Raw genomic sequence first — 16,723 nt, forward strand, 5'->3', positions numbered from 1 at the left:
CACACGAGACTGGTCTGAATGCTGATTCCCATACAGAAATATAGACATACTCAACACAACTCTGCTTGGGTTGGGTTGTGTTAATTCAACAGCAAAGACAGACTGAAACAGGCAGGCTGGATCAAAACATTATAAAAAGTGTTACATCTTTGCGCCCTACTGAACATCACCCACATCAAGCAGTCAACGTCTATTGCGTTCCAAACTGAGGCACCTTGCAAAGCACATGCTTTACGTCCAGTGAATAATACACAAGACACTCCAAATCATTGTCTCTCACCTGTCTATGATCTCGCTGAGGATGAGGTTGGCCAGCTTGCTGTCCACATTCTTCAAGTTCTTCATATCCCTCTTCTTCAGTGGGGACATGGATGTGGGAGTGGTGGTGGGTTTACAGTTTTGCCGGTTGCCAGTTTTACTCTATAACAAAAATAACCATAACTTCAGATTTAGTTACAATTTTCAAAAAGCTAATCTCTTGTGATGATGATTGGAAATTCTATTTTCTTAGGTTGGTCAATTTTGTCTTCCCTTCAATAAAAATGGATATAGACTGGAGATGTTCTTTTAGTATCATGTTTTTCTTTATAGTACATGGCTATAGTGCTAGTCTAGAATCAGTTATTCATTTTAGAGCATAATGAATAAGATTACATGGAGAGGGAGGAACTGATCCTAGATCAGCATTCCTACTCTGAGACACTATCAATATGGGCCCTGGACTCTTGGCTCGATGTGGAGTTAGTTGAGGAAAGACGATCTGGATCTCACCTTGTTTCTGTTGGACTGGGGGACCAGTCTGTGCTGTGTGTGACTGCTGGAGGGCCCAATGAAGCTGGGGGAGCGCTGGAGGACCCCGTAGCCTGCCGGCAAGGGTTTATTTGGCGTATGCTTTGGTCGTGGGAGGGAGTGACTGGAGTGAGTAGTCAGGGAGTCCCTCTTTTTGGGTACGGCTCCACTTACTGCCAAGAGCAAGGAGACTGTTAGAACCATCAAGATATATTAGCGATTTATTTATCAGTATGGTAGGTTAGGACATTTAATTAAGCTATGCGTGAGCTAATGTCCCATCAATGGAGGCCTGATTTTGTCTAAGACTGCGTGAAAGATGAAATAAGAAAAAAACAGGAAAAGTCAGGAAAAGTAGGATATTGGTTTGGAGGTAGATCAATTTCAATGATGTAAACTCAGCATAAAAAGAAATGTCCTCTCACGGTCAACTGCATTTATTTTCAGCAATCTTAACATGTGTAAATATTTGTATTAACATAAGATTCAACAACTGAGACATAAACTGAACAAGTTCCACAGACATGTGACTAACAGAAATGGAATAATGTGTCCCTGAACAAAGGGGGGATCAAAACAGTCAGTATTTGGTGTGACCACCAGCTGCATTAAGAACTGCAGTGCATCTCCTCCTCATGGACTGCACCAGATTTGCCAGCTCTTGCAGTGAGATGTTACCCAACTCTTCCACCAAGGCACCTGCAAGTTCCCAGACATTTCTGGGGGGGGGGGGGTGACCCTAGCCCTCACCCTCCGATCCAACAGGTCCCAGACGTTCTCAATGGGATTGAGATCCGGGCTCTTCGCTGGCCATGGCAGAACACTGACATTCCTGTCTTGCAGGAAATCACACACAGAACGAGCAGTATGGCTGGTGGCATTGTCATGCTGGAGGGTCATGACAGGATGAGCCTGCAGGAAGGGTACCACATGAGGGAGGAAGATGTCTTCCCTGTAATGCACAGCGTTGAGATTGCCTGCAATGACAACAAGCTCAGTCCGATGATGCTGTGACACACCGCCCCAGACCATGAAGGACCCTCCAACTCCAAATCGATCCCGCTCCAGAGTACATGCCTGGGTGTGATGCTCATTCCTTCGACGATAAACGCAAATCCGACCATCACCCCTGGTGAGACTCGTCAGTGAAGAGCACTTTTTGCCAGTCCTGTCTGGTCCAGCGGGTTTGTGCCCATAGGCAACGTTATTGCCGGTGATGTCTGGTGAGGACCTGCCTTACAACAGGCCTACAAGCCCTCAGTCCAGCCTCTCTCAGCCTATTGCGGACAGTCTGAGCACTGATGGATGGATTGTGCTTTCCTGGTGTAACTCGGGCAGCTGTTTTTGACATCTTGTACCTGTCCCGCAGGTGTGATGTTTCGGATGTACCGATCCTGTGCAGGTGTTGATACACATGGTCTGCCACTGCAAGGACGATCAGCTGTCCGTCCTGTCTCCCTGTAGTGCTGTCTTAGGCGTCTCACAGTATGGACATTGCAATTTATTGCCCAGTCCACATCTGCAGTCCTCATGCCTCTTTGCAGCATGCCTAAGGCACGTTCACGCAGAAGAGCTGGGACCCTGGGCATCTTTCTTTTGGTGCTTTTTCAAAGTCCGTAGAAAGGCCTCTTTAGTGTCCTAAGTTTTCATAACTGTGTCCTTAATTGCCTACCGTCTGTAAGCTGTTCGTGTCTTAACGACCATTCCACAGGTGCGTGTTCATTAGTTGTTTAAGGTTCATTGAAAAAGCATGGGAAAGTATTTAAACCCTTTACAATGAAGATATTTAGATTTTTATGAATTATCTTTGAAAGACAGGGTCTTGGAAAAGGGATATCTCTTTTTTTGCTGAGTTCATGAAGAGAATAAAGGCAGAAAAACTGCAATTCCTGAATAATCAGGAACAATGACACCCTGAAAACACTCATAAAAAACCAGTCATGACACCTGAAAGCAGATTCCCGGTAGCACCCACCTGAGCGTAGATAACCGTTATGGTATGACTGGTTTGAGCTCTCTGCATAGATGTCTCTCTGAGCTGGCCCTGAACGCAGCTTTTCTACACAACAGGAATGACAATAACAAAAACCAAATTAAATTGGGAAAGGGAATAGGAGAATCCGAGAAGGGAGGGCAAAGGAGAAGAAAAGGAAATTATATTTGAAATAAACAAATAAAATACGCCAAGATTCTTTGAATGAGGGACGAACAGCAATGTTTTGGGATGGTGCCTAAGTTAAGTTGTCATGCCACATCCAAGAATGAGGCATATGGGGTAGGGCTGAGAGGATTGTCAACATTTCAGTGTCGAGGCAGCAAAGCCAAACATAGCAGCCATTTCCATCCAGGACGAATCAAACAACAAGAGTATGGTCGTGTTCATTAGCAAAATGTTTTAAAATGTTCTGCAACGCAAAAGGAAAATTAGCATTTCTTATTGGACAAGTCTAGGTTTGTTATGTTAGGTTTTGTGCCGAATGAACATGATTCAGGATAATGTTGTAGCCAGCTGTGGAATGACAAGAAGCTTCTGAAACAGCTTTGGGGGACCGCTGAGTGGATTTTTACCATAATTGACTAATTCTATAATTTAAAGTATTAAAACATGTTTTGGGGTGTCCATTATGGGTTTAATAAAAAGGTACTGGAGTATTTAGTGCCTAATCCCTTTTGGTGCATAAAGTACATTGGAGTTTGGAAGTCATGTGATGTCAATACAAAAAGTATGTATGTGAATTTACACTGTGTACAAAACATTAGGAACACATTCTTAATATTGAGTTGCATCCCCTTTTGCCCTCGGAACAGCCTGAATTCGTCAGGGCATGGACTACAAGGTGTAAAAAGCATACCACAGGGATTCTGGCCCATGTTGACTCCAATGCTTCCCACAGTTGTGTCAAGTTGGCTGGATGTCCCCCCCCTGGTTGGTGGACCATTCTTTTCTTTTTGCCCCGTTTTTCTCCCCAATTTTGTGGCATCCAATTGGTAGTTACAGTCTTGTCTCATTGCCACAACTCCCGTACGGACTCGGGAGAGGCAAAGGCCGAGAGCTGTGCATCCTCCGAAACAAAACCCAACCGCACTAATTCTTGACACAATGCCCACTGAACCCGGAAGCCAGCCGCACCAATGTGTCGGAGGAAACACTGTACACCTGGCAACCGTGTCAGCGTGCACTGCATCTGGCCCGCCACAGGAGTCGCTAGTTCGCGATGGGACAAGCACATCCCTGCCGGCCAAACCCTCCCCTAACCCGGACGACGCTGGGCCAATTGTTTCGCCGCCCCATGGGTCTCCTGGTTGTGGCCAGCTGCGACAGAGCCCGGACTCAAACCCAGAATCTCTAATGGCACAGCCTTAGACCACTGCGCCACTCGGAAGGGCCTGGTGGACCATTCTCGATACACACGGGAAACTGCAGCGTGGCAGTTCTTGACACACTTACACCAGTGTGCCTGGCACCTACTACCATAGCATGTTCAAAGACACTTAAATATTTTGTCTTGCCCTTTCACCCTCTGAACGGCACACATACACAATCCATGTTTCTCTGAAAAGAATCCTTCTTTAACCTGTCTTCTCCCTTCATCTACACTGACTAAAGTAGATTTAACAGATGACATCAATAGGGGATCATAGCTTTCACTGGATTCCCCTGGTCAGTCTATGTCATGGAAATGTTTTGTACACTCAAGTGTATACAGGCTTTACATCTTTTTTCTCCAAGAGATACAAAGCTATGGAGCGATTTCAGTGCCAACAGCAATTTTATTTGAATTCCATAATTTTTTATTTGTATTTGGATATTTAATTTCACTTAAAACATTTTTGAATTTGTAATCAACAAATTGAATGAATAATTTCATTTGGCTTTAAAATTATATTTCAATATTTATGCATTTAGTTTCAATGTGGTAAATATTGCATTCATTGTCTTGTGTACGGAGTTAACCTATAATTTCAAGTTGATCAAAGTGTCATATATTCAACTTATCAGATGCATTCAGATTCAAAAATAATATTTAGCCCTCTAAATTCTGATTCAAAACCAGAGACAGCATCATGGTACTTTGCCAGCCAGGAATGGTACAGGAGAACAGACAGAATCAAACACTCTCTGTGGTAAATAGAAGCTTCTGGTGGTTTCTAAAGCCAATGTGGCATGTTAGGCTCCCCAGAGGCACAGCGGTCTAAGGCACTGCATCTCACTGCAAGAGGCGTCACTGTAGTCCCTGGTTCGAATCCAGGCTGCATCACATCAGGCAGTGATTGGGAGTCCCATAGAGCGGCGCACAATTGGCCCAGCGTTGTCCAGGGTTTGGATGGGGTAAGCTGTCATTGTAAATAAGAATTTGTTCTTAACTGACTTGCCAAGTTAAATAAAAGGTAAAATAAATGTTTATTTTCTTCCTATGAATTTTGCTCTGGCTTTTGGGCTGTAAGATATTTTCTTCTGGATGTCATTTTGGAGTCAATTGAATTGTAAATAGTAATAGAATATGTTTCTAAACATATCTATATTAATGTGGATGCTACCGTGAATAATGATGAGTGAGAAAGTTAGAGGCATAAATATCGTACCGCCCCCAATAATGCTAACCTCGCATGTTATTGTAATGGCGAGAGGTTATCATGCCTTAGGGGTATGACATTTGTGCCTCTAACTTTCTCACTCATCAATATTCATGATTCATTCAGGATTATCTGTAATCATGGTAGCATCCACATTAATGTAGAAGTGTGATGTGACAACGGTGGTGGGCCTGATCAACAACAACGAGACAGCTTTTAGGGAGGAAGTCAGAGACCTGGCAGTGTGGTGCTAGGACAACAACCTCTCCCTCAATGTGGGCAAAACAAAGACGTTTATCGTGGACTACAGGAAACACAGGGTCAAACACGCCACCAGTCACATCGAAGAGGCTGTAGTGGAGCGGGTCGTGAGCTGCAAGTTTCGTTGTGTACACATCGCTAAGGACCTATCATGGTCCAAACACACCAACACAGTTGTGAAAAGGGCACGACACCGCCTCTTCCCCATCAGGAGGCTGAAAAGATTTGTCATGGACCCTCAGATCCCCAAATAGAGGGTATCTTGATTGGCTGCATCGGCATCCGACAGCAAGGCGCAGAGAGAGTAGTACGTACAGCCCAGTACTTCACTGGGGTCAAACTCCCTGTCATCCAGGACCTCTATACCAGGCGGTGTTAAAGGAAGGCCCTAAAAATTGTCAAAGACTCCAGCCACCCAAGTCATAGACTGTTCTCTCTGCTACCGCACAACAAGTGGTACCAGAACGCTAAATCTGGGACCAAAGGGCTCCGGAACAGCTTCTACACCCCCAAGCCATAAATAGTTAAGCAAATAGCTACCCGGAATATCTTCATTGATCCTTTTTTGCACTAACTATTTTTCACTCTATGCACACACACTGGACTCTAACCACACACTCACACATATAGTACTTACACTGACACGTCAACACACACACACACACACATATAACACATACACACTCGCCCCCACACACACACACACACACACACACACACAGCTGCTACAGTCTTATCTATCCTGTTGCCTAGTCACTTTACCCCTACCTATATGTACACGCAGTATCTACTTCAATTTCCTCGTACCCCTGCACATCCACTTGGTACTGCTACCCCGTGTATATAGCCAAACTATCATTGCATATTTATTCCCCATTATTCCCCTATTTTAATTTTTTTGTATTCTGTATTGTTGGGAAGGGCCTGTAAGTAAGCATTTCAATGTTAGTCGACACTTGTTTACAAAGCAAGTGATAATTATAATTTGATTTGATTTCAATATTGAATTTTTAATATTGAATTAAATTGAAATTGAATTTTAAAACTGAATGCACTATTCATTCATTTCAGTTTCAAATCCTGAAAATACAAGTTCAATTTATGAATTAAATTATTTAATTTGTGCATTACAAATTCATAAATATTACATTCAAATTCAATACCGTTATACAAATTCCAAATCATGGAATTCAAATACAATTTCTGTTGGCACTGAAATCAGTCCATATAAAGCTAACAGACATCTAAGGTATCTAAGTTGGCATGAAAAGCAACAAATGTCACACAATCAAACAATGTCCTGCCACGCATTCAACATGAATGCAGCCGTTCAGAAGCTGCCATGCGGTATCAAGGTGCACAAGGAAGGCAAGATATTAAAAAATGTGTCCAAATGTTTGATTCTCACCTAAAAGCTCCAGGCGATCCTTTGCCATGATCAGATTGGTGATCATCTTGGCCTGTAGACGTTTATCACGTTCATATTTCTCACCTGGAAGAGAAGAGAGAATAAAAACAAATCTATTAGTAAAATAGCCGTTTTACACTCCTGTATATGTTTTATTTTGCTATAGCAGAGTACTCCAACTCTGCTTAAGAGCTACTGGGTTTGCAGGTTTTTGTTCCAGGCCAGCAGCTACACACTAGGTGATTACAATAATCAGCTGAGCATGGTCTTCAATCAGGACCACTGTTAGCTGAACCATGTGTGTTAACGATATGCAGGGTTTAATTTAATTTAATCACTAGCTCTCCGGGACCAGAGATGGTAAGGAAATCTGCACTATACAGTCGTGGCCAAAAGTTTTGAGAATGACACAAATATTAATTTCATGCTTCAGTGTCTTTAGATATTTTTGTCAGATGTTACTATGGAATACTGAAGTATAATTACAAACATGTCATAAGTGTCAAAGGCTTTTATTGACAATTACATGAAGTTGATGCAAAGAGTCAATATTTGCAGGTGCACTTCTTTTTAAAGACCTCTGCAATCCGCCCTGGCATGCTGTCAATTAACTTCTGAGCCACATCCTGACTGATGGCAGCACATTATTGCATAATCAATGCTTGGAGTTTGTCAGAATTTGTGGGTTTTTGTTTGTCGACCCGCCTCTTGAGGATTGACCACAAGTTCTCAATGGGATTAAGGTCTGGGGAGTTTCCTGGCCATGAACCCAAAATATCGATGTTTTGTTCCCAGAGCCACTTAGTTATCACTTTTGCCTTATGGCAAGGTGCTCTACCATGCTGGAAAAGGCATTGTTCGTCACCAAACTCTTCCTGGATGGTTGGGAGAAGTTGCTCTCAGAGGATGTGGTGGTACCATCATTTATTCATGGCTGTGTTCTTAGGCAAAATTGTGAGTGAGCCCACTCTCTTGGCTGAGAAGCAACCCCACACATGAATGGTCTCAGGATGCTTTACTGTTGGCATGACACAGGACGGATGATAGCGCTCACTTTGTCTTCTCCGGTCAAGCTTTTTTCCAGATGCCCCAAACAATCGGAAAGGGTATTCATCAGAGAAAATGGCTTTACCACAGTCCAATCCCTGTACCTTTTGCAGAATATCAGTCTGTCCCTGATGTTTTTCCTGGCGAGAAGTAGCTTCTTTGCTACCCTCCTTGACACCAGGCCATCCTCCAAAAGTCTTCGCCTCACTGTGCATGCAGATGCACTCACACCTGCCTGCTGCCATTTCTGAGCAAGCTCTGTGCTGGTGGTACATCCCGCATCTGAATCAACGTTAGGAGACGGTTCTGGCGCTTGCTGGACTTTCTTAGGCACCCTGAAGCCTTCCAACAATTGAACCGCTCTCCTTGAAGTTCTTGATGATTCGATAAATGGTTGATTTAGGTGCAATCTTATTGGTAGCAATATCCTTGCCTGTGAAGCCCTTTTTGTGCAAAGCAATGATGACGGCACATGTTTCCTTGCAGGTAACCATGGTTGACAGAGGAAGAACAATGATTCCAAGCACCACCCTCTTTTTGAAGCTTCCAGCCTGTTTTTCAAACTCAATCAGCATGACAGAGTGATCTCCAGCCTTGTCCTTGTCAACACTCACACCTGTGTCAACAAGAGAATCACTGACATGGCGTCAACTGGTCCTTTTGTGGCAGGGCTGAAATGCAGTGGATATTTTTTGGGGGGATTAAGTTCATTTGCATGGCAAAGAGGGACTTTACAATTAATTGCAATTCATCTGATCACTCTTCATAACATTCTGGAGTATATGCAAATTGCCATCATACAAACTGAGGCAGCAGACTTTGTGAAAATTAATATTTGTGTCATTCTCAAAACTGTTGGCCACGACTATAGGCCCTTGGAAATACTAAATACCTCAAAGTATGCACAGTCAACTCACCGTTTTCAGCTACCTCGATCGCGATGCCCCTCTCGAGCTCTGCGATTCCGCGTTTGTACCACTGGACTGCCTGTTCCTTGTGCACTAGTAACAGACAAACCACAAGGTCGGGACAGTCAGACAGGCACAGAAAAAAGCATTTTGAGGTTAGAGTCCATACAAAATCATTGCTCACAGTCAAATAAGAGCTGATGTAAAAGGATGAGATATTTAGTAATTTTGCAGTAGGCTAAGCATCCGTTAGTCTACAATACATATTTTACATGCATTATGCCTACATGTTTTAGCCTACATATTTTACATGCATTAGGCCTACATATTTTACATGCATATTAGGCCTACATATTTTACATGCTTTAGGCCTACATGTTTTAGCCTACATATTTTACATGCATTAGGCCTACATGTTTTAGTCTACATATTTTACATACATTAGGCCTACATATTTTACATGCTTTAGGCCTACATGTTTTAGCCTACATATTTTACATGCATTAGGCCTACATATTTTACATGCATATTAGGCCTACATATTTTACATGCTTTAGGCCTACATGTTTTAGCCTACATATTTTACATGCATTAGGCCTACATGTTTTAGCCTACATATTTTACATACATTAGGCCTACATATTTTACATGCTTTAGGCCTACATGTTTTAGCCTACATATTTTACATGCATTAGGCCTACATGTTTTAGCCTACATATTTTACATGCATTAGGCCTACATGTTTTAGACTACATATTTTACATGCATTATGCCTACATATTTTACATGCATTAGGCCTACATATTTTACATGCATTAGGCCTACATATTTTACATGCATATTAGGCCTACACATTTTACATGCTTTAACCTACTTATTTTACATGCATTAGGCCTACATATTTTACATGCATTAGCCTACATATTTTACATGCATTAGGCCTACATGTTTTAGCCTACATATTTTACATGCATTAGGCCTACATGTTTTGGCCTACATGTTTTAGCCTACATAATTTACATGCATTATGCCTACATGTTTTAGCCTACATATTTTACATGCATTAGGCCTACATATTCTGCATGCATATTAGGCCTACACATTTTATATGCTTTAGGTCTACATGTTTTAGCCTACATATTTTACATGCATTAGGTCTACATATTTTACATGCTTTAGGCCTACATGTTTTAGCCTACATATTTTACATGCTTTAAGCCTACATGTTTTAGCCTACATATTTTACATGCATTATGCCTACATGTTTTAGCCTACATATTTTACATGCTTTAGGCCTACATGTTTTAGCCTACATATTTTACATGCATTAGGCCTACATATTTTACATGCATATTAGGCCTACATATTTTACATGCATATTAGGCCTACATATTTTACATGCTTTAGGCCTACATGTTTTAGCCTACATATTTTACATGCTTTAGGCCTACATGTTTTAGCCTACATATTTTACATGCTTTAGGCCAACATGTTTTAGCCTGCATATTTTACATGCATTAGGCCTACATGTTTTAGCCTACATATTTTACACACTTTGTGTTGCCTAAAGGTATAGCATCTCAAGAGGCATTGGAAGAATAGCAAAAACAAACATTTGGCATGACAGACAGTCAATCATGACCTCAAACAAAAAGTACAGAGACTTATGGATCAAACCATAATGACGTGAACTATAATGTATCATTTCACATGACTGACCCAGACTCTTAAACCCCTCTGGCGTGGAGCAGTGTCAAGTCATAAGACTGATTTTCATAGTGGTGGGAATATACTGCAATATCCGCTCCTTATGAGTGATTCTGAATGTTATTGAGACCTGGGCTCCCTAGTCCCAAAGGCAGGCAGACAGGCCCTAAAATTCTATTGGGTTCAGCCGAGTTGTGGTCATTTGGCACTAAACTGAAAAACGGGGAGGAATTGTCGAATAAGAATCACTGATTTCAGTTCAGTTTTTCCGTTGCATGCCCGGATGAACAAGACCCTGCTGTGGCATATGCGTTACTTCTATTAGGATCTTATCAATATGAAAACTGTCACTGTATCCACTCTAGCCATTTAAAAGACAATGATAGCTGCCACTCCGGCCCTCCTCCATTTCAACATATAAATAAATAAGATGGGCTTCACTTTCTATTCAAACCACCACTCATCTCTACAGGTTTGTTATTTAGGGGCATGACATAGGCCAGAGCCTTTAATTGCAAATAAATAGACGGATGTGATATTGGCTTGGCCTTCATTGAAAAGGTCATGACTTATGATAAGATATGAAAAAAATTCCAGATCTATTTCCATATATAAGCGAATGTCCAGCCATGAAAAAAACAAACAAAGTAGGGCATTTAGACCTAGACAAGAGGGACTGGGAATGCCCCATCTTTCAGTGAGACAACCCAACAAACCCAGATTTCGATAACACAGTTGTTTGTTTCAAAAGATGTGGGCCAAAAGTGCGGCATACTGGGGGACTCATGTTCAAAGTGATGGCATTCTCCACACTCCCAGAGGGAGAGCTAAGCGTACAAAAGCCTCACAAAAGAGTCCAAGGCCCTCGTTGAATCAGGCCCTTTGTTCCGTGAGGCCAAAACCATTTTCACTCCCCATGCCATCACAATGGTGCTCCACAGAGAAACTGGATGTCTGATATGGGAGGAGCCTGGTTGAAAAAGAGCACAAGAGGCTTCCTGCACTACAATATATGCCTACTCGAAAAAACACAGTGGTAGAAATATACAATATACAGTCAACCCTTGAATGTATGAAATGGTTTGGGACTGGTGTGACTGTGTGCACTAGGCTAAACCTGAGCAGGTACAGTACAGTGATAGAGTACAGTAAGCCCCTTGGCACATCACTCCAGCCAGTTCAGTCAGTAAATCGAACATTGGCAGAGAAGACGTGGATACAGATTTGGGGGGTTTCCAGAGCTGGAAAATTAGTCTGGTGTCATGCATCTCTGCTTTACTTCAACTACTATGCTAAAACAGATGATCAGATGTCTGCCTTCAGCAAAGTAAGCGTTTGGCTTACCTATCTACTCAATACGCTGCTGTGCAAAATAGCTTGGGGACGAGGTTAGCTTATGACAGACCTAGGAGTCTGGGAGAAACATAATCAATACATTTTGGGTGTGTGCATTGAAATCACAGGTCTAACAAACCAAATTCACCAACTTGATGAATGTATAGACTTTCAAAACATAGCAAGAGGCCCCACTGACTGTAGCCTGTTTTCCTATGTGCTCCGGCGCCTGTGTATTGAGTGGAAGCGTTTCATAAACGCAAGCAAGCGGAATGAAACGGGGAGGGACCTACCTGAATTTGTCCAATAGAAACTTTTGCTTTTAGTTGCAAAACCTTCCTTTTTCCAACTGTTTGGACCAAGGATTACACCCCAGTTACAGTACATTGGAACATTGTAAATAGTCAAGGAGGAACTCAATTCATTCAGTTCGCCCATGCATGATGACATGGCCAACTCGGGAGAGGCGAGAGAATTGGATGGCATTTTCCACCCTGCTGACGATAACAATTAATGTCAGCTCACATCATCCCAGCACATGTCTATTGATCCCCTGGGATCACACAGATTTGAGCAAGGCACATGCAGATATGCAGTAGACCTCATGCTGTACTGTATATCCTACTGTGTGTGTGTGTGTGTGTGTGACAGTATATTGGGAATATAAACCATCCTGGTTTCCAAAAGATGGTGGCACAAAGGAGGACCAAGCCTATTTATTTGCTGGTTTTAGCACATCCACATTCATAGGCACCTTAATTTATGCAGGCTAGCCCATCTTTGTTATTTTCCTTTTAACAAACGGTAAAACATTCATTGGCACCTTAAATTATGCAGACAAGTTAGACTAGATCATCACGATCAAAAAATAAAGCAGCAAATAGTGGGCTGTGTCTACTGGTGGGTTTCCCTCGCACTTGTCGTGGAAATATTGGTTCAACAATATCGCTCAGATACCGGAACGTGTGAATTCAAATAGACTTTATTACAAAGTAACAAGCCGAGTTGGTCCATGGAGCAACTGCCGGTCTCAGTCCACTCTTTTTATACAGTTTCATGCTTATACAAGTTTCATAGCCCCCCCCCACTTCATGCTAATAACCATAAATAACCATATCACCTCGGCTTTACTCCACCATTGTTTATCTATGTTATTCCTCTACACGGGGTTTCCCCTTCCTTGGATCAATTTTATTGGTGGCGGTGCCTATATATTATTTACCAAAAAATAATAAATACAGATTATTATAGGCAATTATAAGATTGCTACATGCCATTATCGGACTATAATATTACTAATGGCCATTATAGGATTAAGTACAGATAACTATAGACCATTATAGAATTATACCAACAAATACACTTAATCCCAGGATTACACATAGCGCGTTTGCTTATTCCCTTTAGTGCTATTCAGCCTTTTAACAAGAAACACATTCTCTTAACAGAAAACACCCATATATTCAGCCGCTAACATATTGCCCCCTTTCGCCCCTGGGCCTACCACATGGCTGACTGTATTCAGCCAGTCTGAGACCTAGGTTGAGTAGGCAGGCATATTCTCCAAGCCATATTGAACAGTCTGCATAACTCTTGTCAACCGCCTCAACAGTAAGCTATTGTAGTAATAGTGTGGTGGTATAATGGACAGATGTGTATCTGTAGTCCAATAAGCTAATATCGCTATGTGATTGCAGACAATGCCATTGACAGAACAACTGTTCTCTCTCTGTCTGCATGATGACATAAAAACTATGTGACGGTTTCTACGGAAAGGCCCATAAATACACAAGATATCATAGGATCAACACTTCTGCACCACACCTTTTATCATGCAGAAAATCACAACTTAAACCAGTAAGTCGACTGACCTCTCTCTTTCTTTACTTCCTCGTTAGCATTTAGAATACAGTAATATCTTTTACATGCTCAATTGCGTTGCTGTTTGGGTGCAGAGCCTGAGTTTGAATCAATAGGCCTAGTTAAATTTAACCGGTTTTGTTTCAATCTGTATTGACAGTATTATCTTTGTTTGCATTATCCACACATGGGTTTATAACAGTTGTTAACTTGACAACTGCTGTTAAACCCAGCTACACAACAGTCAGTGGTGCTGCTGCAAATAGCAGTCACACTACACTGAAAACATACCTTTGTCATCCTCGTCAATTCTCAGAGCCACTGAGATGTACTCGAATGCTTGTTTGTGGTGGGATCGGATCTGCTCGCCGATGTCATGCTCGCACACCTTGTTCGCATGCTCGTCTGCTGCCCGTTGTTTGGGTCTCGCAGCCATAGCACGAGACATCCGCTCGCACAGCCAGGCGAAGAGTTCGCCAAAATGCAATACGAGGACACGGAGTACTGCAAACAACGCCAGCAGTGGGTATGAGAAGTAATACAAATTTCGTTTATGTAGTGACACCTGGTCGCAGGTGGTCCCTCCGTCGGGCGGGGACCCTGCAGGGCCTCGCTTCTTTCTGCTGCCTCTTCCTCCCGGAGAACTCATTCACCCGATGGCTCGCTATCGTATCCATAACATAACGGTCTTGCCTTTTGCTTGGGTTGCCTCTCAACCTTTGCAGCGTCTACAGTTGCCACATATTATCCGACATGGTGGTCCAAATGTTGATAAAATTGGACGGGGCGGTTACCAAACGAACAAAAGGGTAAGAGAGGAGGGGCACGCTCAGTCTTGTCCTATCATAGACAGTACGTAACTGCAAGCAAAATTGTACGTAGAAACCACGCACATTGCGTAAATACTAACAACAAACATGGCGGACGGTAAGTGAAATGTTCGTTTATCGGCACTTTTGTACGTTCTATTACAGTTGTAGCGATACATTTAGCTTGAAATATTTTCGTATACCCCAACAATTTGTTTAATCCAGTCTGTTCTGTCGGTAACAGTCCTTGGTTCACGGTGGAAGGTCGTTGCTAACATAACGTTAACTAGCCAACGAGCTAAAGTAACGTTAGTTTACCCGCCACTTGAATTCATATATTAATTCGACATTACTGTAGCTAGCCTGCCTGTAGGGTACCTTCTTTGGCTTGTAGGAATGGATGGTACTCCTATGTCGTTATTTACCTGAACTTAATCTGGAGTAAGTGTGTTTATTTTACGTTCTAGTTAAACGATGACAGGACCACCGTCCTTGCGGTTGTTGACATTTTGATATTGTTGCTGATCTGTCTGAATGATTCTGAAGACTTTTACGTTAACTGACTGACTATCCTCTTCCTATTGCCTAGAATGTAGGTAGCTGACGTTAATGTATGTTTCTCTCAGATCACACGGACGCAGACCAATCTATGGAGGTGCACACTCCAGTAAGTCTAATACAGATGTAGTTAGGGGTTTTAAGCGGTTCTCTTCATTGAAATGGCGTGTTTGATAGACACATTTTAAATAAATGCATATTTCTGCTCCTTTTTAGACAGCTGAAAACCCCCATTCTGAATATGGACTGACGGACAACATCCAGGTATGACAATCGATACGATTATTGTGCTTTTCAGAAAAGCATGTCCATGAAACGGGGTCCATTTCAAAGACTCAAACATCACACTGCATTATGTTAGTTATGGTAACCTTGATTGTCTACTGAATAAGCAATGTATGCACAGCTCTCTAACATAGCATGCACTAATGTGTGAAGCCTATACATTTTGGTACAAATTGGTTAGGCTACATTGCATGAGATTGCAATTCCGAGTACACTTTTTTTAAGACGCTTACATGCATGGATAGTGGCGTGAGTAACTGTTGATATTTCTGTATCTCTGCTTCCTCTTTTACCACCTCATTATGTAGAGAATAGTTGAAAGCGAGAAAGCCAACACAGAGAAGGTCTCCAAACAGAAGGTGGATCTGCAGTCGCTCCCCACGAGGGCATATTTGGATCAGACAGTGGTGCCCATTCTTCTTCAAGGCTTATCTGTGCTGGCCAAGGAAAGGTATGTTGAAAATGTCTGTGCAGGGGCTGATTTTTTTTTCTTCAAATTTCTGCTTGACATGCTTGGAAATTTATTTGGAAAAAATTTATAGAACAGGCAGTACTATGAAAAGGGAAGCACATTTGGGTTTCAAGTAACTTTCAAGCGACCAGACTTTGTTGAAGATGTGCTTTTTTCCATTGTCTTCTCTTTCAGACCTGCAAATCCTATTGAATTCTTAGCAGCCTTCCTTCTCAAGAACAAATCACAGTTTGAAGATCGAAATTAAGCTCCAGGCGGATGGAAATGTGCACTTTGAGCCCATCTGTTTAAAATCAAGGAAATGGTTGTTTCTGTCATTGGTTATGTTTGCAGTTTTTTAAACCAGAATAAAGATGGTGCTGCAGGGAAGTATGGTACTCTTTTAGGACAAATGTCAGAGGTAAACTAATATATACAAAAGACACCAACTACGTTGCACCTCAAGTTCCCTTGCATCATGGTCCCCTTCGGGGCAAAATATTCCAGATTCAGTCCATTTACCAAAATGCTGACAAGCGGAAACATTTGCATTTTAATTAACAATGTCATGTTTTCATATTGCCAAATGACACACGTATCATTCTAGTGCCATGTTTTATTCGACCACTAGTTGAGCTACAGAGCTGGTGATGAACCCCTTTGATAAAAGGGTCAATCTGATGCCTCAAACTCCATTCTATTAATCATAAGAAATACAAAACAGGGAAGT

The 16,723-nt window shown here is 42.0% G+C and overlaps 2 protein-coding genes across 4 annotated transcripts in view; one reads left to right on the forward strand and one right to left on the reverse strand.

The window, feature by feature from the left end:
- The window catches only part of LOC135539412 (spastin-like), a 29,720-nt gene extending 14,995 nt beyond the window's left edge, over positions 1-14,725 (reverse strand). The window contains exons 1-6 of one of the 2 annotated variants that reach the window (XM_064965284.1): positions 14,182-14,725; positions 8,998-9,081; positions 7,034-7,117; positions 2,765-2,848; positions 772-962; positions 281-420 (exon numbers count right to left, since the gene is read on the reverse strand). In XM_064965284.1, the coding sequence (XP_064821356.1) occupies positions 281-420; positions 772-962; positions 2,765-2,848; positions 7,034-7,117; positions 8,998-9,081; positions 14,182-14,539 (941 nt within the window). In that variant the 5' untranslated portion in view covers positions 14,540-14,725. The remainder of the gene's footprint in view (positions 1-280; positions 421-771; positions 963-2,764; positions 2,849-7,033; positions 7,118-8,997; positions 9,082-14,181) is intronic. The other variant, XM_064965285.1, reaches the window with a different exon arrangement.
- A 29-nt stretch (positions 14,726-14,754) lies between these two features.
- Positions 14,755-16,383, forward strand: LOC135539414 (protein dpy-30 homolog). Of its 2 annotated transcripts, none has more exons than XM_064965287.1 (5): positions 14,755-14,817; positions 15,326-15,366; positions 15,474-15,521; positions 15,851-15,993; positions 16,189-16,383. In XM_064965287.1, exons 1-5 carry the CDS (start codon positions 14,808-14,810, stop codon positions 16,259-16,261), a joined length of 315 nt encoding a protein of 104 aa, XP_064821359.1. In that variant the 5' UTR covers positions 14,755-14,807; the 3' UTR covers positions 16,262-16,383. The 2 variants fall into 2 exon arrangements, with proteins under 2 accessions (XP_064821359.1, XP_064821360.1); XM_064965288.1 differs by lacking the exon at positions 14,755-14,817 and adding an exon at positions 14,857-15,140.
- The last annotated feature ends 340 nt before the right edge of the window (positions 16,384-16,723 follow it).

The sequence above is a fragment of the Oncorhynchus masou genome, chromosome 5 (assembly GCF_036934945.1).
Source record: "Oncorhynchus masou masou isolate Uvic2021 chromosome 5, UVic_Omas_1.1, whole genome shotgun sequence".
Classification (NCBI taxonomy): Eukaryota; Metazoa; Chordata; class Actinopteri; order Salmoniformes; family Salmonidae; genus Oncorhynchus; species Oncorhynchus masou.